The following is a 22,379-nucleotide window of genomic DNA, read 5'->3' as shown; positions in this document are numbered from 1 at the left end:
TACACTCCAATATGTCCAAAAATCAGGTTTTGGTGCTTTTTGAGCTTTTTCAATCCGGTAAAAAACATCGCACCCACGTGTGCCAGTATTGGCATTAATTGACAAAAGTTCGACGCGCGAATCACAAAGTGATTTTTTGCCACGAACGCACCCAATAAACTCCAATATGTCCAAAAATCAGGTTTTGGTGCTTTTTGAACTTTTGCATTCCGATAAAAAACATCGCACCCACGTGTGCCGTGATTTTTTGCCACGAACTCCCCCAATACACTCCAATATGTCCAAAAATCAGGTTTTTGTGCTTTTTGAACTTTTGCATTCCGGTCAAAAACATCGCACCCACGTGTGCCACTATTGGCATTAATTGACAAAAGTACGCCGCGCGAATCACGAAGTGATTTTTTAGCCACCAACGCACCCAATACACTCCAATATGTCCAAAAATCATGTTTTGGTGCTTTTTGAACTTTTGTATTCCAGTGAAAAACTTCGCACCCACGTGTGCCAATATTGGCATTAATTGTCAAAAGTTCGACGCACGAATCACGAAGTAATTTTTTGCAACGAACGTTCCCAATACACTCCAATATGTCCAAAAATCATGTTTTGTTGCTTTTTGAACTTTTTGATTCCGGTCGAAAACATCACACCCACGTGTGACATTATTGGCATTAATTGACAAAAGTTCGTCGCGTGAATCACGAAGTGATTTTTTGCCACGAACGCACCCAATACACTCCAATATGTTCAAAAATCATGTTTTGGTGATTTTTGAACTTTTGCATTCCAGTCAAAAACACCGCAGCCACGTGTGCCAGTATTGGCATTAATTAACAAATGTTTGCCGCGCGTATCACGAAGTGATTTTTTTGCCACGAACGCACCCAATACACTCCAATATGTCCAAAAATCATGTTTTGGCACTTTTTGAACTTTTGCATTCCGGTGAAAAACTTCGCAACCACGTGTGACATTATTGGCATTAATTGACAAAAGTTCGCCGCGCAAATCATGAAGTGATTTTTTGCCACTAACGCACCCAATACACTCCAATATGTCCAAAAATCAGGTTTTGGTGCTTTTCGAACTTTTGCATTCTGGTGAAAAACTTCGCACCCACGTATGCCAATATTGGCATAAATAGACAAAAGTTCGCCGCGGGAATCACGAAGTGATTTTTTTTGCCACGAACACACCCAATACACTATACACTCCTATTTGTCCAAAAATCATGTTTTGGTGCTTTTTAAACTTTTGCATTCCGGTGAAAAACATCGCACCCACGTGTGCCAATTTTGGCATTAATTGAAAAAAGTTCGCCGCGCGAATTGCGAAGTGATTTTTTTTGCCACGAACGCACCCAATACACTCCAAATTTTCCAAAAATCTTATTTTGGTGCTTTTTGAACCTTTTCATTCCGATCAAAAACTTCGCACCCACGTGTGCCAATATATGCCAGTATTGGCATTAATTGACAAATGTTCACCGCGCGGATCACGAAGTTATTTTTTGCCACGAACGCACCCAATTCACTCCAATTTGTCCAAAAATCTTGTTTTGAAGCTTTTGGAACTTTTTTATTCCGGTCAAAAACTTCGCACCCACGTGTGCCAATATTGGCATTAATTGACAAATATTCGCCGCGCGAATCACGATATGATTTTTTGCCACGAACGTACCCAATACACTCCAATATGTCCAAAAATCATGTTTTGTTGCTTTTTGAACTTTTGCATTCCGGTGAAAAACTTCGCAACCACGTGTGCCAAGATTGGCATTAATTGACAATTTTTCACCGGAATGCAAAAGTTCACCGGAATGCCAAAAGTTCACCGGAATGCAAAAGTTCACCAATTTTTCACCGGAATGCAAAAGTTCGAAAAGCACCAAAACCTGATTTTTAGACATAATGGAGTGCATTGGGTGCGTTCGTGGCAAAAAATAAAAAATCACTTCGTGATTCGCGCGGCAAACTTTTATCAATTAATACCAATATTGCCACACGTGGGTGCGATCGTTTTCACCGGAATGCAAAAGTTCGAAAAACACCAAAACATGATTTTTGGACAAATTGGTGTGTATTGGGTGCGTTCGTGGCAAAAAAAATCTCTTCGTGATTCGCGCGGCGAACTTTTGCCAATTAATGCCAATATTGCCACACGTGGGTGCGATGGATTTCACCGGAATGCAAAAGTTCGAACAGCACCAAAACATGATTTTTGGACATATTGGAGTGTATTGGGTGCGTTCGTGGCAAAAAATCACTTCGTGATTCGCGCGGCGAACATTTGTCAATTAATGCTAATACTGGCACACGTGGGTGCGATGTTTTTGACCGGAATGAAAAAGATCAAAAAGCACCAAAACATGGTTTTTGGACATATTGGAGTGTATTGGGTGCGTTCGTGGCAAAAAAAAATCACTTCGTGATTCGCGCGGCGAACTTTTGTCAATTAACGCCAGTATTGGCACACGTGGGTGCGAAGTTTTTCACCAGAATGCAAAAGTTCAAAAAGCACAAAAACATGATTTTTTTGAACATATTGGAGTGTATTGGGTACATTCGTAGCAAAAACTCACTTCGTGATTCGCGTGGCGAACCTTTGTCAATTAATGCCAATATTGGCACACGTGGGTACGAAGTTTTTGACCGGAATGCGAAATTTCAAAAACCACCAAAACATGATTTTTGGACATATTGGAGTGTATTGGGTGCGTTCGTGGCAAAGAAATCACTTCGTGATTCGCGCAGCCAATTTTTGTCAATTAATGCAAAAAATGTTATATATTGACACACGTGGGTGCGAATTTTTCACCGGAATGCAAAAGTTCGAAAAGCACCAAAACCTGCTTTTGGGCATATTGGAGTGTGTTGGGTGCGTTTGTTGCAAAAACTCACTTCGTGTTTCGCGCGTCGAACTTTTGTCAACTAATGCCAAAATTGATATATATTGGCACACGTGGGTGCGAATTTTTCACCGGAATACAAAAGTTCAAAAAGAACCGAAACCTGATTTTTGGACATATTGGAGTGTATTGGGTGCGTTCGTTGCAAAAAATCACTACGTGTTTCGCGCGTCGAACTATTGTCAATTAATGCCAATATTGGCACACTTGTGTGCGAAGTTTTTCACCGGAATAAAAAAGTTCAAAAAGCACCAAAACAAGATTTTTGGGCAAATTGGAGTGTATTGGGTGTGTTCGTGGCAAAAAAAATCACTTCGTGATTCGCGCGGCAAACTTTTGTCAATTAATGCCAATACTGGCACACGTGGCTGCGGTGTTTTTGACTGGAATGCAAAAGTTCAAAAAGCACCAAAACATGATTTTTGAACATATTGGAGTGTATTGGGTGCGTTCGTGGCAAAAAATCACTTTGTGATTCGCGCGGCGAACTTTTGTCAATTAATGCCAATACTGGCACACGTGGCTGCGGTGTTTTTGACTGGAATGCAAAAGTTCAAAAAGCACCAAAACATGATTTTTGAACATATTGGAGTGTATTGGGTGCGTTCGTGGCAAAAAATCACTTCGTGATTCACGCGACGAACTTTTGTCAATTAATGCCAATAATGTCACACGTGGGTGTGATGTTTTCGACAGGAATCAAAAAGTTCAAAAAGCAACAAAACATGATTTTTGGACATATTGGAGTGTATTGGGAACGTTCGTTGCAAAAAATTACTTCGTGATTCGTGCGTCGAACTTTTGACAATTAATGCCAATATTGGCACACGTGGGTGCGAAGTTTTTCACTGGAATACAAAAGTTCAAAAAGCACCAAAACATGATTTTTGGACATATTGGAGTGTATTGGGTGCGTTTGTGGCTAAAAAATCACTTCGTGATTCGCGCGGCGTACTTTTGTCAATTAATGCCAATAGTGGCACACGTGGGTGCGATGTTTTTGACCGGAATGCAAAAGTTCAAAAAGCACCAAAACCTGATTTTTGGACATATTGGAGTGTATTGGGGGAGTTCGTGGCAAAAAATCACGGCACACGTGGGTGCGATGTTTTTGATCGGAATGCAAAAGTTCAAAAAGCACCAAAACCTGATTTTTGGACATATTGGAGTGTATTGGGTGCGTTCGTGGCAAAAAATCACTTCGTGATTCGCGCGTCAAACTTCTGTCAATTAATGCCAATACTTAATTGACAAAAGTTCGCCGCACGAATCACGAAGTGATTTTTTTTGCCACGAACGCACCCAATACACTCCAATATGTCCAAGAATCATGTTTTGGTGCTTTTTGATCTTTTTCAGTCCGGTCAAAAACATCGCACCCACGTGTGCCAGTATTGGCATTAATTGACAAATGTTCGCCGCGCGAATCACGAAGTGATTTTTTGCCACGAACGCACCCAATACACTCCAATATGTCTAAAAATAATGTTTTAGTACATTTCGAACTTTTGCATTCCGGTGAAAACCATCGCACACACGTGTGCCAATATTGGCATTAATTGACAAAAGTTCGCCGCGCGAATCACGAAATGATTTTTTGCCACGAACACACCCAGTACACTCCAATTTGTCCAAAAATCTTGTTTTGGTGCTTTTTGAACTTTTTCATTCCGGTGAAAAACTTCGCACCCATGTGTGCCAATATTGGCATTAATTGACAAAAGTTTGCCGCGCGAATCACGAAGTGATTTTTTTTGCCACGAACACACCCAATACACTCCAATTTGTCCAAAAATCTTGTTTTGGTGCTTTTTGAACTTTTTTATTCCGGTGAAAAACTTCGCACCCACGTGTGCCAATATTGGCATTAATTGACCATAGTTCGACGCGCGAAATACGTAGTGATTTTTTGCAACGAACGCACCCAATACACTCCAATATGTCCAAAAATCAGGTTTTGGTTCTTTTTGAACTTTTGTATTCCGGTGAAAAATTCGCACCCACGTGTGCCAACATATATCAATTTTGGCATTAGTTGACAAAAGTTCGACGCGCGAAACACGAAGTGATTTTTTGCAACGAACGGACCCAACACACTCCAATATGTCCAAAAAGCAGGTTTTGGTGCTTTTCGAACTTTTGCATTCCGGTGAAAAATTCGCACCCACGTGTGCCAATATATAACATTTTTTGCATTAATTGACAAAACTTCGCCGCGCGAATCATGAAGTGATTTCTTTGCCACGAACGCACCCAATACACTCCAGTATGTCCAAAAATCATGTTTTGGTGGTTTCTGAAATTTCGCATTCCGGTCAAAAACTTCGTACCCACGTGTGCCAAGATATGCCAATATTGGCAATAATTGACAAAGGTTCGCCACGCGAATCACGAAGTGAGTTTTTGCTACGAATGTACCCAATACACTCCAATATGTTCAAAAAAATCATGTTTTTGAGCTTTTTGAACTTTTGCATTCTGGTGAAAAACTTCGCACCCACATGTGCCAATATTGGCATTAATTGATAAAAGTTCGCCGCACGAATCACGAAGTGATTTTTTTTGCCACGAATGCACCCAATACACTCCAATATGTCCAAGAATCATGTTTTGGTGCTTTTTGATCTTTTTCAGTCCGGTCAAAAACATCGCACCCACGTGTGCCAGTATTGGCATTAATTGACAAATGTTCGCCGCGCGAATGACGAAGTGATTTTTTGCCACGAACGCACCCAATACACTCCAATATGTCTAAAAATAATGTTTTAGTACGTTTCGAACTTTTGCATTCCGGTGAAAACCATCGCACACACGTGTGCCAATATTGGCATTAATTGACAAAAGTTCGCCGCGCGAATCACGAAGTGATTTTTTGCCACGAACGCACCCAGTACACTCCAATTTGTCCAAAAATCTTGTTTTGGTGCTTTTTGAACTTTTTTATTCCGGTGAAAAATTCGCACCCACGTGTGCCAATTTATATCAATTTTAGCACGAATCATGAAGTCATTTTTGCCACGAACGTACCCAATACACTCCAATACGCAAAAGTTCAAAAACAACCAAAACTTGATTTTCGGACATATTGGAGTGTATTGAGTGCGTTCGTGGCAAAAACTCACTTCGTGATTCGCGCGGCGAACTTTTGTCAAATATTGGCATTTATTGGCACACGTGGGTGTGAAGTTTTTCACTGGAATGCAAAAGTTCAAAAACCACCAAAACATGATTTTTGGACATATTGGAGTGTATTGGGTGTGTTCGTGGCAAGAACTCATTTCGTGATTCGCGCGGCGAACTTTTGTATTGGCATATATTGGCACACGTGGGTGTGAAGTTTTTCACCGGAATGCAAAAGTTCAAAAACCACCAAAACATAATTTTTGGACATATTGGAGTGTATTGGGTGCTTTCGTGGCAAAATCTCACTTCGTGATTCGCGCGGCGAACTTTTGTCAAATATTGGCATATATTGGCACACGTGGGTGTGAAGTTTTTCACCGGAATGCAAAAGTTCAAAAACCACCAAAACATGATTGATGGACATATTGGAGTGTATTGGGTGCGTTCGTGGCAAGAACTCACTTCGTGATTCGCACCGCGAACTTTTGTATTGGCATATATTGGCACACGTGGGTGTGAAGTTTTTCACCGGAATGCAAAAGTTCAAAAACCACCAAAACATAATTTTTGGATATATTGGAGTGTATTGGGTGCTTTCGTGGCAAAAATTCACTTCGTGATTCGCGCGGCGAACTTTTGTCAAATATTGGCATATATTGGCACACGTGGGTGTGAAGTTTTTCACCGGAATGCAAAAGTTCAAAAACCACCAAAACATGATTTTTGGACATATTGGAGTGTAATGGGTGCGTTCGTGGCAAAAACTCACTTCGTGATTCGCGCAGCGAACTTTTGTCAATTAGTGCCAATATTGGCATTTATTGGCACACGTGGGTGTGAAGTATTTCACCGGAATGCAAAAGTTCAGAAACCAGCAAAACATGATTTCGGACATATTGGAGTTTATTGGGTACGTTCGTGGCAAAAACTCACTTCGTGATTCGCGCGGTGAACTTTTTTCAATTAATGCCAATACTGGCACACGTGGGTGTGAAGTTTTTCACCGGAATGCAAAAGTTCAAAAACCACCAAAACATGATTTTTGGACATATTGGACTGTATTGGGTGCGTTCGTGGTAAAAACTCACTTCGTGATTCATGCGGCGAACTTTTGTCAATTAATGCCAATACTGGCATATATTGGCACAGGTGGGTGTGAAGTTTTTTACCGGAACGCAAAAGTTCAAAAACAACCAAAACATGATTTTCGGACATATTGGAGTGTATTGAGTGCGTTCGTGGCAAAAACTCACTTCGTGATTCGCGCGGCGAACTTTTGTCAAATATTGGCATATATTGGCACACGTGGGTGTGAAGTTATTCACCGGAATGCAAAAGTTCATAAACCACCAAAACATGATTTTTGGACATATTGGAGTGTATTGCGTGCGTTCGTGGCAAGAACTCACTTCGTGCTTCGCGCGCAGTGAAGAGCATTGACTTCATCAAATCAGCGCTGCTAGTGCTGCTTGCGATTTGGTTCCTCTCCCATATTCCTAACAACAAGTAGATCACAACAACCATTTAGTAGCACCCAATTCTGAGAAGAACTTGTATGATTAGCTAGGAATGACTTTACCTGATAATTAAGTTCACGAGCTCGAGCTCTAGTCATTGGTCCTTGCTGTGCAATAGGCGTGGTTGTATCGTTGGAAGGGATGTCCTCATCATCCTCCCCTTCTTGCATTTGAGTCGTCCTCGACTCTAACTCATCTTCTTCTCCCAAATATGGCTTTAAATCTGCAATGTTAAACGTGGGGCTAACCCCAAAATCGGCAGGTAGCTCCAGCTTGTATGCATTGTCATTAATCTTTTGTAGCACTTTGAAAGGACCATCAGCTCTAGGTAGCAACTTAGATTTTCTCAAATTAGGGAACCTATCCTTTCTCAAATGCAACCAAACCAAATCACCAGGTTCAAAAGCAACATGTTTCTTTCCTTTGCTCCCAGCAAGTTTATACTTAATATTCATGCGCTCTATGTTCTCCTTAGTGGTCTCATGCAGTTTTAACATCAATTCAGCGCGATATTTTGCATCAAAGTTCACTCTCTCTGAAGTTGGGAGGGGCAAAAGATCAATTGGAGCACGGGGTAGAAGGCCATAAACAATCTCAAAAGGGCACTTCTTAGTAGTAGAATGTTGTGAACGATTATAAGCAAACTCAACATGTTTTGGTGTTTTTTAAACTTTTGCATTCCGGTGAAAAACATCGCACCCACGTGTGCCAATATTGGCATTAATTGACAAAAGTTCGCCGCGCGAATTACGAAGTGATTTTTTGCCACAAACGAACCCAATACACTCCAATATGTCCAAAAATCATGTTTTCGTGCTTTTTGAACTTTTTCATTCCGGTCGAAAACATCGCACCCATGTGTGCCAATATTGGCATCAATTAACAAAAGTTCACCGCGCGAATCACGAAGTGATTTTTTGCCACGAACGCACCCAATACACTCCAATATGTCAAAAAATCATGTTTCGGTGCTTTTTGAACTTTTGCAATCCGGTGAAAAACATCGCATCCACGTGTGCCAATATATGCCAATATTGGCATTAATTGATAAAAGTTCGCCGCGCGAATCATGAAGTGAGTTTTTGCCACGAACGCACCCAATACACTCCAATATGTCCAAAAATCATGTTTTGGTGCTTTTTGAACTTTTTCATTCCGGTCGAAAACATCGCACCCATGTGTGCCAATATTGGCATCAATTAACAAAAGTTCACCGCGCGAATCACGAAGTGATTTTTTGCCACGAACGCACCCAATACACTCCAATATGTCAAAAACTCATGTTTCGGTGCTTTTTGAACTTTTGCAATCCGGTGAAAAACATCGCATCCACGTGTGCCAATATATGCCAATATTGGCATTAATTGATAAAAGTTCGCCGCGCGAATCACGAAGTGAGTTTTTGCCACGAACGCACCTAATACACTCCAATATGTCCAAAAATCATGTTTTGGTGCTTTTTGAACTTTTGCATTCCGGTCGAAAACATCGCACCCATGTGTGCCAATATTGGCATCAATTAACAAAAGTTCACCGCGCGAATCACGAAGTGATTTTTTGCCACGAACGCACCCAATACACTCCATATGTCAAAAAATCATGTTTCGGTGCTTTTTGAACTTTTGCAATCCGGTGAAAAACATCGCATCCACGTGTGCCAATATATGCCAATATTGGCATTAATTGATAAAAGTTCGCCGCGCGAATCACGAAGTGAGTTTTTGCCACGAACGCACCCAATACACTCCAATATGTCCAAAAATCATGTTTTGGTGCTTTTTGAACTTTTTCATTCCGGTCGAAAACATCGCACCCATGTGTGCCAATATTGGCATCAATTAACAAAAGTTCACCGCGCGAATCACGAAGTGATTTTTTGCCACGAACGCACCCAATACACTCCAATATGTCAAAAAATCATGTTTCGGTGCTTTTTGAACTTTTGCAATCCGGTGAAAAACATCGCATCCACGTGTGCCAATATATGCCAAAAGAAATGATCAGCAAGGATATCCTCCGTCTTCTTCACACCAAAGTGTCCCATCAGCCCTCCACCATGCGCTTCCTGCAATAATAGCATACGCACGGAGCTAGCTGGAATGCATAACTTATTAGCTCTAAACACAAACCCATTGGTGAGAACGAATTTGTTCCAAGTCCTTCCCTCCTTGCAATTCAACAACACATCTTTAAAATCATCATCGTGCGCATGTTGCTCTTTTATTGTTTCTAAGCCAAAAATTTTGAAGTCAAGTTGGGATAGCATTGCGTAACGTCTAGACAAAGCATCAGCAATGACATTTTCTTTTCCCTTCTTATGTTTGATGACATATGGAAAAGATTCAATAAATTCAACCCATTTAGCATGCCTACGGTTAAGTTTTGCTTGACTTCGAATGTTTTTCAAAGATTCATGATCAGAGTGTATAACAAATTCTTTGGGCCATAAATAATGCTGCCATGTTTCCAATGTTCGCACTAGAGCAAACAATTCCTTATCATAAGTAGAATAATTCAAACTAGGCCCACTCAATTTCTCGCTGAAATATGCTACAGGTTTGCCTTCTTGTAACAACACACCACCCAATCCAATCCCACTAGCATCACATTCAAGCTCAAAAGTTTTGTTGAAATCAGGAAGTTGGAGTAAAGGAGCGTGTGTTAACTTATCTTTCAAAGTGTCGAATGCATTCCTTTGTGTTGCAGCCCAAGTGAATGTGACATTTCTCTTGGTAAGCTCATGTAATGGGGCTGCAATGGTGCTAAAATCCTTCACAAAGCAGCGGTAGAACCCAGCAAGTCCTAGAAAGCTTCTCACTTGTGTGATCGTTATTGGAACCGGCCAGCTATGTATGGCTTCAACCTTGGCTTGATCTACTTCAATTCCCTGCGGAGTCACAACATAGCCAAGAAAAGAGACTCGATCTGTGCAAAATGTGCACTTCTCAAGGTTACCAAATAAACGTGCATCTCGTAGAGCATCAAAAACAGCACGCAAATGACCATGATGATCCTCTATTGATCTGCTATATATGAGAATGTCATCAAAATATACCACCACAAATCTGCCAATGAAAGCACGTAAAACTTCATTCATTAATCTCATGAAAGTACTGGGTGCATTAGTGAGACCAAAGGGCATGACTAACCACTCATATAGGCCGAATTTAGTTTTAAAAGCTGTTTTCCATTCATCTCCTAACTTCATGCGAATCTGGTGGTAACCACTACGCAAATCAATTTTAGAGAACACAAGTGAACCACTCAATTCATCAAGCATATCATCTAGCCTAGGGATAGGATGACGATATCTGATTGTGATGTTGTTAATTGCTCTACAATCCACACACATGCGCCATGAGCCATATTTCTTACGAACTAAAAGCACGGGGACAGAACAAGGACTAAGAGACTCACGTACATACCCCTTGTCGAGTAACTCTTGCACTTGACGCTGAATCTCCTTTGTTTCCTCCGGGTTGGTCCTGTATGGCGCACGGTTTGGCAGAGAGGCGCCAGGAATGAGGTCAATTTGGTGCTCAATCCCTCGAATTGGTGGCAGCCCCGGTGGAACCTCCTTTGGGAAAATATCAGCATACTCCTGCAAAAGGTTAGTGACCGGAGGAGGCAAAGAAATAGGAGTATCCTCAATTGGAAATAAGGTTTCTTTGCAAACCAAAGCATAGCAAACAACAGTGTCAGTGTCAACTTCATCCAAATCTGATTTTGTTGCAATGAAACAAGATCCCTTCAGCTTAATCTCATTTTTATTATTTTGAACAGAGTTGGTGGGTTTCTTCTTATGCTTCTCAAGTTCATTAGCCGCAATAAGATGCTCACTCCTAGTATGCTCCTGATTTTTTTGTTTGCTAGCTCTAGCAAGTTCATCCTTTAAAATAACTTCAGGAGACATAGGATGTAACACAAGTTTTTTTCCATTATGCACAAAAGAGTATTGATTGGATTTGCCAAAGTGTAAAGAATCTTTATCAAACTGCCATGGCCTACCTAATAACATAGAACATGCTTGCATAGGCACAACATCACAGTTGATTGAATCATGATAAGAACCAATGGCAAAATGTACTCTTACCAATCGTGTTACCTTTACCTTGCCGCTGCTATTAAGCCATTGAATATAGTAGGGCTGCGGATGTGGCTGTGTGCTCAATGCAAGTTTCTCCACCATTTCAGCACTAGCCAAATTATTGCAGCTTCCTCCATCTATGATCACGCGGCAAGAGCGTTCCTTGATCACACACTTGGTTTGAAACAAGGTGTGGCGCTGATTCTGTTCAGCCCTTTCCATTTGTGCGCTTAGCACTCGCTGCACCACGAGGCTCTCATAGTGCTCTGCAGCTTCAGCCCTAATGTGTTCCTCATCTTGGTGGGGCGCGTCACCTTCCCCTGCATTGTTAGTTGCAAGCAAAGCATAGGTTTCTTCATCTAAATCACTAGCGGAGGAGTACCCACCATCAGCTCTCACGATCATTACACGAGTGCTTGGGCAGTCCTTGCGCACGTGACCATAGCCCTTGCAGCGTAGGCACTGAATATCTCTTGTCCTTCCTGATGAAGCTACTGATGATGAGCTCTTGGAAGGTGTAGCAGCAACCCCTCTTGTTGGTTCACTCGGGCGTGGTGTAGAGTTTGTTGTAGAGGGACGCAGCTTGTTGCTTGAGGACGATGGTGCTGCTGCTCGAGTTGACGGTGCAGCAGCGTTGGAAGATGTCCAAGAGCTAGCACAACCTGCAGAAATGTTAGTCCTGAAGCTAGCTCTTCGTCCCTGTACTTCCCTTTCAGCTTTACAAGCAAGATGAAACAAACGATTAATTGAATTATATTCTTTGTAGGCTAGAATGTCCTGAATTTCTCGGTTCAGCCCACCCATGAATCTAGCCATACCAGCATCATCATTTTCTACCAATCCACAACGAAGCATTCCTGTTTGCAAAGCTTGATAATACTCCTCTACAGATTTGTTTCCCTGTCTAAGTTGTTGCAATTTGTGCAGCAAATCACGTGCATGATATGAAGGAACAAATCTAGCTCGCATGACTCTTTTCATTGCATCCCAGGTTTGGGGAGTGTTATTTGGATTGGAACGAACAAATTCACTCCACCAAATGGATGCAAAATCAGTGAACTCACTAGTAGCAGCCCTAACACGTTTATTCTCAGGAAAATCATGGCAAGCAAATTTCTGATCAATGGCTAACTCCCAAGTAAGATATGCATCAGGGTCATATTTTCCATCATAGCAAGGAATGGTAAACTTGATCTTGCCTAAAGAATCATCATTATCACGTACCTCCCGCCGTGGTGGAGCGCCCATGCCATGGCGCTGCCGGCGCTGTTGTCTTTGTGGACGACCAAGTACCTCCTCATCATGCTCAGTGTCAGCAGCGTACTCCAGTTCTTCCCTTGCTGCGATGCTGCTATTAGCATCATGGCCATTGTGGTTGCGCCTAGCCGATCCATCATGACCATCTTGGCCCATTCTCTCCAACGTATTCAAGATACCTGCAAGAGAAGTGTTCACAGCCACAAGGGACCTCTCCAATGAGGAAAGCTTGGAGTTGGTGTCAATTTGAGCAGCCTCCAATTGACCAAGACGATCATTGGCAACCCTAACATCCTCATCAAGGCCTTCAGCATGCTCCCTCACTTGGCGCTCAAAATGTTGTATGATACCCCTCGTACGTGGTGAATGTTGAGGGTGCTCCCCCGATCCTCCTGTCATGGTTAATGGGAAGAAACAATTCACAAGAAATATGTCCTATCAACTATTGGAGCTAGGTGTTGTCCATCTCCACTTCTACCAAACTTGTGCAAACGAGTTCTTACATGTTCTTACTTTGTTATGTAAAAGGCGTTGGCAAACAGCAAGAACAGCAACAACGGTTAGTAGTACCGGAGCCGACAACAAGCACGATCCTGTGATATAGTAGATAAAAATTTGTGGAGCTATAGGTGGCTGCAAGTAATATCAAGTTACAGCTAGAACCACATTAATCAAAGCAAGTTGAATAATCATTCAACGATGGTATTGTGCTGGTCCTAGGCAAAACCCTTTAGAGACGTGAGCCTAGTCACAAGCGTAGCCACTCAAAATAGCACGAAAATAACACAAACAAAACAGCAACAACAACAACTTCCTCTCTTCCCTTCCTTTTTTTTTCTTCTCTTCACTTCTGATTTTTTTTCTTTCTTTTTTTTTGTTTTCTTTCTTTTTTTTTTTGTACAGCAAGCTCAAAGCTTCAGCCAACAAGTCAAAACAAGCCTTAGCAAAATAACCTTTTCTCAAACATTTTCGAAATTTCACAAGCTTCAGCCAACAAATCAAAACAAGAAGTAATGATGGGTTGGTTGGCTAGTTACATGATTCAGCCAACAAGTCAAAAGTGAGAGCACTTAAATGCTTTCTTGGGAAGGGCTGATTCACTTCAAAAAGTTGCAAAAGGGTTGGCTGTTGGTGGAGGCAGCAATAAATGCATTTGGGGGTGGCTGATGTGGTGATGAGGGTGCTGCTGGTTGTGGTGGACGAAATTTGGTGGGGTTGGAGGTGGATTTCGTGGTGAATATGGTGGTGATGGTGGCAGCGGGATGAAGATAAATGAAGTGATGGTGGAAGTGTTTGCGGTGACGAAATCGTGAGCAGAACTCGAAACTCTAAAGGACTAAATTACTAGAACCAGCAACTCAACCAATCGATGCAATCGAAAACTCAGCAAGCAAAGACTAAGTAGAACAGCAAGGGCTCAACATGTTTTGGTGATTTCGGGTCTGACCTATTTTAGTGGTTTTTCTTTTGGGCTGTAGGTAAAAACAAAGAAGTGATAAAATCTCTCACCGAGCAACTTGAGCTCTGATACCACTTGATGCAGCAACGGGGGTTCCCGATCTTTCGATGAGAGGAGGATAAACTTCGATTTGGGGAAGGATACGACGTTGGCGGTCCGACTACAACTACCACAGGGGTGCTGCGCCTTAGCAACCGGTACACCGACTCCACGTTGTTGCTGTTCTTGCCGTGCCAAGAACAACCTTGAACCTGCAAGCAATCGAAGAACAAGCAAGAACAAGTTGACAAGGAAACAGCTCACGGCACTTGTCAAATGATGAAACTTAAACAAACCAAAATGGGGTTCTGAATACAAGTATCCGGGTGGTCTAGCCGACACACGCGAGTACAAGGAAGTAGCTGCAGCTAAACTTACATCAAAACAAAACCCAAAGTGCAAAATGGTGGCTGCTAGGAGTTTATATAGGTGGAGGAATGACCAGGAGAGGAGGTGGGAGCAAACCCTAGATTTTGTGGACCCCTAATGGGCTGTAATGATACAAGGCCCAAGCCCAAGTTTCTGATGTAAAGAACTATTTTCGTCATTCTGAGCAGCCTGGGTCAAACTTGATGGTGAGGCCACACATAGCTGAAAGTAGACGACGAGATCTTTCCAACAAGTACTCATTTGCCCCGTTTGCCCTCCGGAGTGAAGAGCATTGACTTCATCAAATCAGCGCTACTAGTGCTGCTTGCGATTTGGTTCCTCTCCCATATTCCTAACAACAAGTAGATCATAACAACCATTTAGTAGCACCCAATTCTGAGAAGAACTTGTATGATTAGCTAGGAATGACTTTACCTGATAATTAAGTTCACGAGCTCGAGCTCTAGTCATTGGTCCTTGCTGTGCAATAGGCGTGGTTGTATCGTTGGAAGGGATGTCCTCATCATCCTCCCCTTCTTGCATTTGAGTCGTCCTCGACTCTAACTCATCTTCTTCTCCCAAATATGGCTTTAAATCTGCAATGTTAAACGTGGGGCTAACCCCAAAATCGGCAGGTAGCTCAAGCTTGTATGCATTGTCATTAATCTTTTGTAGCACTTTGAAAGGACCATCAGCTCTAGGTAGCAACTTAGATTTTCTCAAATTAGGGAACCTATTCTTTCTCAAATGCAACCAAACCAAATCACCAGGTTCAAAAGCAACATGTTTCTTTCCTTTGCTCCCAGCAAGTTTATACTTAATATTCATGCGCTCTATGTTCTCCTTAGTGGTCTCATGCAGTTTTAACATCAATTCAGCGCGATATTTTTGCATCAAAGTTCACTCTCTCTGAAGTTGGGAGGGGCAAAAGATCAATTGGAGCACGGGGTAGAAGGCCATAAACAATCTCAAAAGGGCACTTCTTAGTAGTAGAATGTTGTGAACGATTATAAGCAAACTCAACATGTTTTGGTGTTTTTTAAACTTTTGCATTCCGGTGAAAAACATCGCACCCACGTGTGCCAATATTGGCATTAATTGACAAAAGTTCGCCGCGCGAATCACGAAGTGATTTTTTGCCACAAACGAACCCAATACACTCCAATATGTCCAAAAATGATGTTTTGGTGGTTTTTAAACTTTTGCATTCCGGTGAAAAACTTCGCTCCCACGTGTTGCAATATTGGCATTAATTGACAAAAGTTCGCCGCGCGAATCACGAAGAGATTTTTTGCCACGAACGCACACAATACAGTCCAATATGTCCAAAAATCATGTTTTGGTGGTTTTTGAACTTTTGCATTCCGGTGAAAAACATCGCACCCACGTGTGCCGATATATACCAATATTGGCATTAATTGACAAAAGTTCGCCTCGCGAATCACGAAGTGAGTTTTTGCCATGAATGCACCCAATACACTCCAATATGTCTTAAAATCATGTTTTTGTGGTTTTTGAACTTTTGCATTCCGGTGAAAAATTTCACACCCACGTGAACCAATATATGCCAATATTGGCATTAATTGACAAAAGTTCGCCGCGCGAATCACGAAGTGAGTTTTTGCCACGAACGCACCCAATACACTCCAATATGTCCAAAAATCATGTTTTGGTGGTTTTTGAACTTTTGCATTCCGGTGAAAAACTTCGCTCCCACGTGTTGCAATATTGGCATTAATTGACAAAAGTTCGCCGCGCGAATCACCAAGTGATTTTTTACCACGAACGCACCCAATACACTCCAATATGTCTTAAAATCATGTTTTTATGGTTTTTGAACTTTTGCAATCCGGTGAAAAACATCGCACCAACGTGTGCCGATATATACCAATATTGGCATTAATTGACAAAAGTTCGCCTCGCGAATCACGAAGTGAGTTTTTCCCACGAACGTACCCAATACACTCCAATATGTCTTAAAGTCATGTTTTTATGGTTTTTGAACTTTTGCATTCCGGTGAAAAACATCGCACCAACGTGTGCCAATATATGCCAATATTGGCATTAATTGACAAAAGTTCGCCGCGCGAATCACGGAGTGATTTTTTGCCACGAACGCACCCAATACACTCCAATATGTTTTAAAACCATGTTTTTGTGGTTTTTGAACTTTTGCATTCCGGTGAAAAATTTGACACCCACGTGCACCAATATATGCCAATATATGCCGCGCGAATCACGAAGTGAGTTTTTGCCACGAACGCACCCAATACACTCCAATATGTCTTAAAATCATGTTTGGTGGTTTTTGAACTTTTGCATTCCGGTGAAAAACTTCGCACCAACGTGTGCCGATATATACCAATCTTGGCATTAATTGACAAAAGTTCGCCTCGCGAATCATGAAGTGAGTTTTTTCCACGAACGTACCCAATACACTCCAATATGTCTTAAAATCATGTTTTCATAGTTTTTGAACTTTTGCATTCCGGTGAAAAACTTCGCACCAACGTGTGCCAATATATACCAATATTGGCATTAATTGACAAAAGTTCGCCGCGCGAATCACGGAGTGATTTTTTGCCACGAACGCACCCAATACACTCCAATATGTCCGAAAATCATGTTTTGGTGGTTTTTGAACTTTTGCATTCCGGTGAAAAACTTCGCACCAACGTGTTCCAATGTATGCCAATATTGGCATTAATTGACAAAAGTTCGCCGCGCGAATCACGGAGTGATTTTTTGCCACGAACGCACCCAATACCCTCCAATATGTCTTAAAATCATGTTTTTATGGTTTTTGAACTTTTGCATTCCGGTGAAAAATTTCACACCCACGTGCACCAATATATGCCAATATTGGCATTAATTGACAAAAGTTCGCCGCGCGAATCTCGAAGTGATTTTTTGCCACGAACGCACCCAATACACTCCAATATGTCTTAAAATCATGTTTTGTTGTTTTTGAACTTTTGCATTCCGGTGAAAAACTTCGCTCCCACGTGACCTAATATTGGCATTAATTGACAAAAGTTCGCCGCGCGATTCACGAAGTGATTTTTTGCCACAAACGCACCCAATACACTCCAATATGTCTTAAAATCATGTTTTTGTTGTTTTTGAACTTTTGCATTCCGGTGAAAAACTTCGCTCCCACGTGACCTAATATTGGCATTAATTGGCAAAAGTTCGCCGCGCGATTCACGAAGTGATTTTTTGCCACAAACGCACCCAATACACTCCAATATGTCTTAAAATCATGTTTTTGTTGTTTTTGAACTTTTGCATTCCGGTGAAAAACTTCGCTCCCACGTGACCTAATATTGGCATTAATTGACAAAAGTTCGCCGCGCGAATCACGAAGAGAGTTTTTGCCACGAACGCACCCAATACACTCCAATATGTCCAAAAATCATGTTTTGGTGGTTTTTGAACTTTTGTATTCCGGTGAAAAACTTCGCACCAACGTGTGCCAATATATGCCAATATTGGCATTAATTGACAAAAGTTCGCCGCGCGAATCACGAAGTGATTTTTTGCCACGAACGCACCCAATACACTCCAATATGTCCAAAAATCATGTTTTGGTGGTTTTTGAACTTTTGTATTCCGGTGAAAAACTTCGCACCAGCGTGTGCCAATAGATGCCAATATTGGCATTAATTGACAAAAGTTCGCCGCGCTGATGAACCCTGAGTTCCTCTCGACACTCAAGGCTGTTGTTGGCCCGTTCTTTCGGTGAGTTGTGATAACTACGATTTGGGAGAAACGTTGACGGTCCGACTACAACCGTACGAGACGTTGTGTTGCGGCTTAGCGATCGATACACCTCTCCGTGGGTTGTTGATCTTGCCGGTGCAGATCAACCCTATTCTTGCAAGCAAATTGAAGAAACAAGCAAGAACAAGATAAAAGCAATCTGATATTGCAAATAGGAATTTAAAACAAATGATAAGTTGGGGTTCCAAAGAACAAGCAGACGGACGGTCTAGCCGACACGCGCGTTGCAAGCAAGTAGCAATGGCTAAACTTTAATCTAACAAAACCCAAGAAACCCTGAAGGGGTACCTAACTATTTATAGAGGTGGGAGGACGACCAAGAGGGTCCAAGGGTCGTGCTCCACCAGATTGGGGCGCACCCCACATGGGCCCCAAATAGGCCAGGGTCCAAAACAAAGTTACAAGCCCATTGGCCCAATACAGGAGACGCAGCACGTTGCTTCTGTGATTGCGGCCAAACGAGATAGATTTCCGAGATGAGGCTGGATCCGTTGGAAGGAGGACTTCGAGGGCTTTCCATCAAGTACTCACGGGCCCAAAACGGAGCACGTATGTAGATTTGGCGGCCGTTTGAAGTCAGCAATGTAGCACGTGGCCGAATCAGATTGCAGCACATGGAGGACTTGATCTTGATGTCTTCCTTTTGATTCATGATGTGAGCAATGGTCGTCTCCATAGTAGCCATAGTCACATCACGCGCGAATCACGAAGTGATTTTTTGCCACGAACGCACCCAATACACTCCAATATGCCCAAAAATCATGTTTTGGGGGGTTTTTGAACTTTTGCATTCCGGTGAAAAACTTCGCACCAACGTGTGCCAATATATGCCAATATATGCCAATATTGGCATTAATTGACAAAAGTTCGCCGCGCGAATCACGAAGTGATTTTTTGCCACGAACGCACACAATACACTCCAATATGTCCAAAAATCATGTTTTGGTGGTTTTTGAACTTTTGCATTCCGGTGAAAAACTTCGCACCAACGTGTGCCCATATATGCCAATATTGGCATTAATTGACAAAAGTTCACCGCGCGAATCACGAAGTGATTTTTTGCCACAAACGCACCCAATACACTCCAATATGTCTTAAAATCATGTTTTTGTGGTTTTTGAACTTTTGCATTCCGGTAAAAAAATTTCACACCCACGTGCACCAATATATGCCAATATTGGCATTAATTGACAAAAGTTCGCCGCGTGAATCACGAAGTTATTTTTTGCCACGAACGCACCCAATACAGTCCAATATGTCTAAAAATCATGTTTTGGTGGTTTTTGAACTTTTGTATTCCGGTGAAAAACTTCGCACCAACGTGTGCCAATATATGCCAATATTGGCATTAATTGACAAAAGTTCGCCGCGCGAATCTCGAAGTGATTTTTTGCCACGAACGCACCCAATACACTCCAATATGTCTTAAAATCATGTTTTTGTACCAATATTGGCATTAATTGACAAAAGTTCACCGCGCGAATCACGAAGTGATTTTTTGCCACGAACGCACCCAATACAGTCCAATATGTCCAAAAATCATGATTTGGTGGTTCTTGAACTTTTGCATTCCGGTGAAAAACTTCGCACCAACGTGTGCCGATATATACCAATATTGGCATTAATTGACAAAAGTTCGCCTCGCGAATCACGAAGTGAGTTTTTGCCACGAACGTACCCAATACACTCCAATATGTCTTAAAATCATGTTTTTATGGTTTTTGAACTTTTGCATTCCGTTGAAAAACATCGCACCCACGTGTGCCAATATATGCTTATATTGGCATTAATTGACAAAAGTTCGCCGCGCGAATCTCGAAGTGATTTTTTGCCACGAACGCACCCAATACCCTCCAATATGTCTTAAAATCATGTTTTTGTGGTTTTTGAACTTTTGCATTCCGGTGAAAAACTTCGCTCCCACGTGTCCTAATATTGGCATTAATTGACAAAAGTTCGCCGCGCGAATCACGAAGTGATTTTTTGCCACGAACGCACACAATACAGTCCAATATGTCCAAAAATCATGTTTTGGTTGTTTTTGAACTTTTGCATTCCGGTGAAAAACTTCGCACCAACGTGTGCCAATATATGCCAATATTGGCATTAATTGACGAAAGTTCGCCGCGCGAATCACGAAGTGAGTTTTTGCCACGAACGCACCCAATACACTCCAATTTGTCCGAAAATCATGTTTTGCTGGTTTTTGAACTTTTGCATTCCCGTGAAAAACTTGGCACCCACGTGTGCCATTATATGCCAATATTGGCATCGATTGACAAAAGTTCGCCGCGCGAATCACGAAGTGAGTTTTTGCCACCAACGCACCCAATACACTCCAATATGTCCAAAAATCATGTTTTGGTGGTTTTTGAACTTTTGCATTCCGGTGAAAAACTTCGCACCCACGTGTTGCAATATTGGCATTAATTGACAAAAGTTCGCCGCGCGAATCACGAAGTGATTTTTTGCCACGAACGCACCCAATACACTCCAATATGTCCAAAAATCATGTTTTGGTGGTTTTTAAACTTTTGCATTCCGGTGAAAAACTTCGCACCCACGTGTTGCAATATTGGCATTAATTGACAAAAGTTCGCCGTGCGAATCACGAAGTGAGTTTTTGCCACGAACGCACCCAATACACTCCAATATGTCCAAAAATCATTTTTTGGTGGTTTTTGAACTTTTGCATTCCGGTGAAAAACTTCGCACCCACGTGTGCCAATATATGCCAATATTGGCATTAATTGACAAAAGTTCGCCGCACTGATGAGGACATCAACACCATCGATACATCCACGTCCCCCCATGTACAGCATGATGGTCCTATTACCCGCGCTCGTGCACGTCAACTAAATTATCAGGTGAGTTATTTCTTGAGTTCATATTCCTCGTCTTTATACCCCGGAGACGCATGCACTCGTGTTTTACTCAGGAACGATGGAGAGGATCCAAAGGGAAGAGGATTCGCGCGGGGTGGATTCGGACTGCAGGGCAGCGCCAACTTCTGACGGCCGCCACGACTTCATGCGAACTCCAATTTGAGCGTGCAAGTACTTCATAGAAAGCTTATCAAGTCTACTTTCAAATGGATCCAGCCACATGTCCATATCTGTTCTGGAGCGGCCGCAATTGTCATTTTACTCCCGACTGTTTTCTGTCCATGGTGCTGCGTCACCTCTTTTGACCCAATGGGCTGTGTATCCAAGTTGGGCCCAGTAGGGGCGCGTCCTAGGGTTGGAGCACGACCCTATGGTCGTTCTTTCCCTCTTCTTATACCTCTAGTCGCCACCAAGAACAGGCGGGTTTTGATGATAGAGATAGCTTCTTGCTACCGGCTCGCAGCGCGCGTGTTGGCTAAACCGCCCGTCTGCCTATAATCAGAACCCCACCATATTGTGTTTGATAGTGAAACTTTCATCTTTATCTAGCAATTTCAGTGCTTGTCCTACTTGTTCTTGCTTGTTCTTCGATTGCTTGCAGGACGAGTGCCCTCGTGGCCGGGTTGACGCGCACCACAAGTTCGCGACGACCATTGGAGACGGTGTATCGGTTGCTAAGGCGCAGCAGCGTCTTTGGACAGTTGTAGTCGGGCCGTGAATGTCGTCTTCATCCAATCGAGTTATCCCTTACCTCTCATCGAAAGATCGGGCCACAAACCCTAGCGGGTTCTCATCAGGTGGTATCAGATCGTGGTTCATCGGTGAGAGAATTTACCCTTCCCTTCGTCATTAATTTTTTTTCCTATAGTCCAGAAAAGACCAACAAAAAAATAGTAGATTAGTTTTCCCGTGATCCTATAGACCATTGTGCCTTTTTACTAGTACTGCTTAG

The 22,379-nt window shown here is 42.2% G+C and overlaps 1 protein-coding gene and 1 long non-coding RNA gene across 2 annotated transcripts; both read right to left on the bottom strand.

Moving 5' to 3' along the window:
• Positions 1-9,315: 9,315 nt before the first annotated feature.
• On the bottom strand, positions 9,316-14,342 carry LOC107280607 (uncharacterized). Its single transcript, XM_066310063.1, has one exon. The coding sequence runs from the start codon at positions 13,289-13,291 to the stop codon at positions 9,458-9,460; it is 3,834 nt and encodes a 1,277-aa protein (XP_066166160.1). The 5' UTR covers positions 13,292-14,342; the 3' UTR covers positions 9,316-9,457.
• Positions 14,343-14,659: 317 nt separating this feature from the next.
• Positions 14,660-15,778, bottom strand: LOC136356319 (uncharacterized). The gene is made up of 2 exons (XR_010741033.1): positions 15,195-15,778; positions 14,660-15,111 (listed from the first exon to the last, which is right to left on the bottom strand). It is a non-coding gene; the product is annotated as an uncharacterized lncRNA (long non-coding RNA).
• Between the last annotated feature and the right edge of the window lie 6,601 nt (positions 15,779-22,379).

This window comes from Oryza sativa, chromosome 4 (genome assembly GCF_034140825.1).
Source record: "Oryza sativa Japonica Group chromosome 4, ASM3414082v1".
Taxonomy (NCBI): Eukaryota; Viridiplantae; Streptophyta; class Magnoliopsida; order Poales; family Poaceae; genus Oryza; species Oryza sativa.
The sequence above is the reverse complement of the archived record's forward strand: the minus strand, read 5'-3'. Positions and strand labels throughout refer to the sequence as shown.

Excerpts from the sequence above, each read along its gene's own strand:
- LOC107280607 (XM_066310063.1), bottom strand. The coding sequence starts at position 13,291 with ATGACAGGAGGATCGGGGGAGCACCCTCAACATTCACCACGTACGAGG.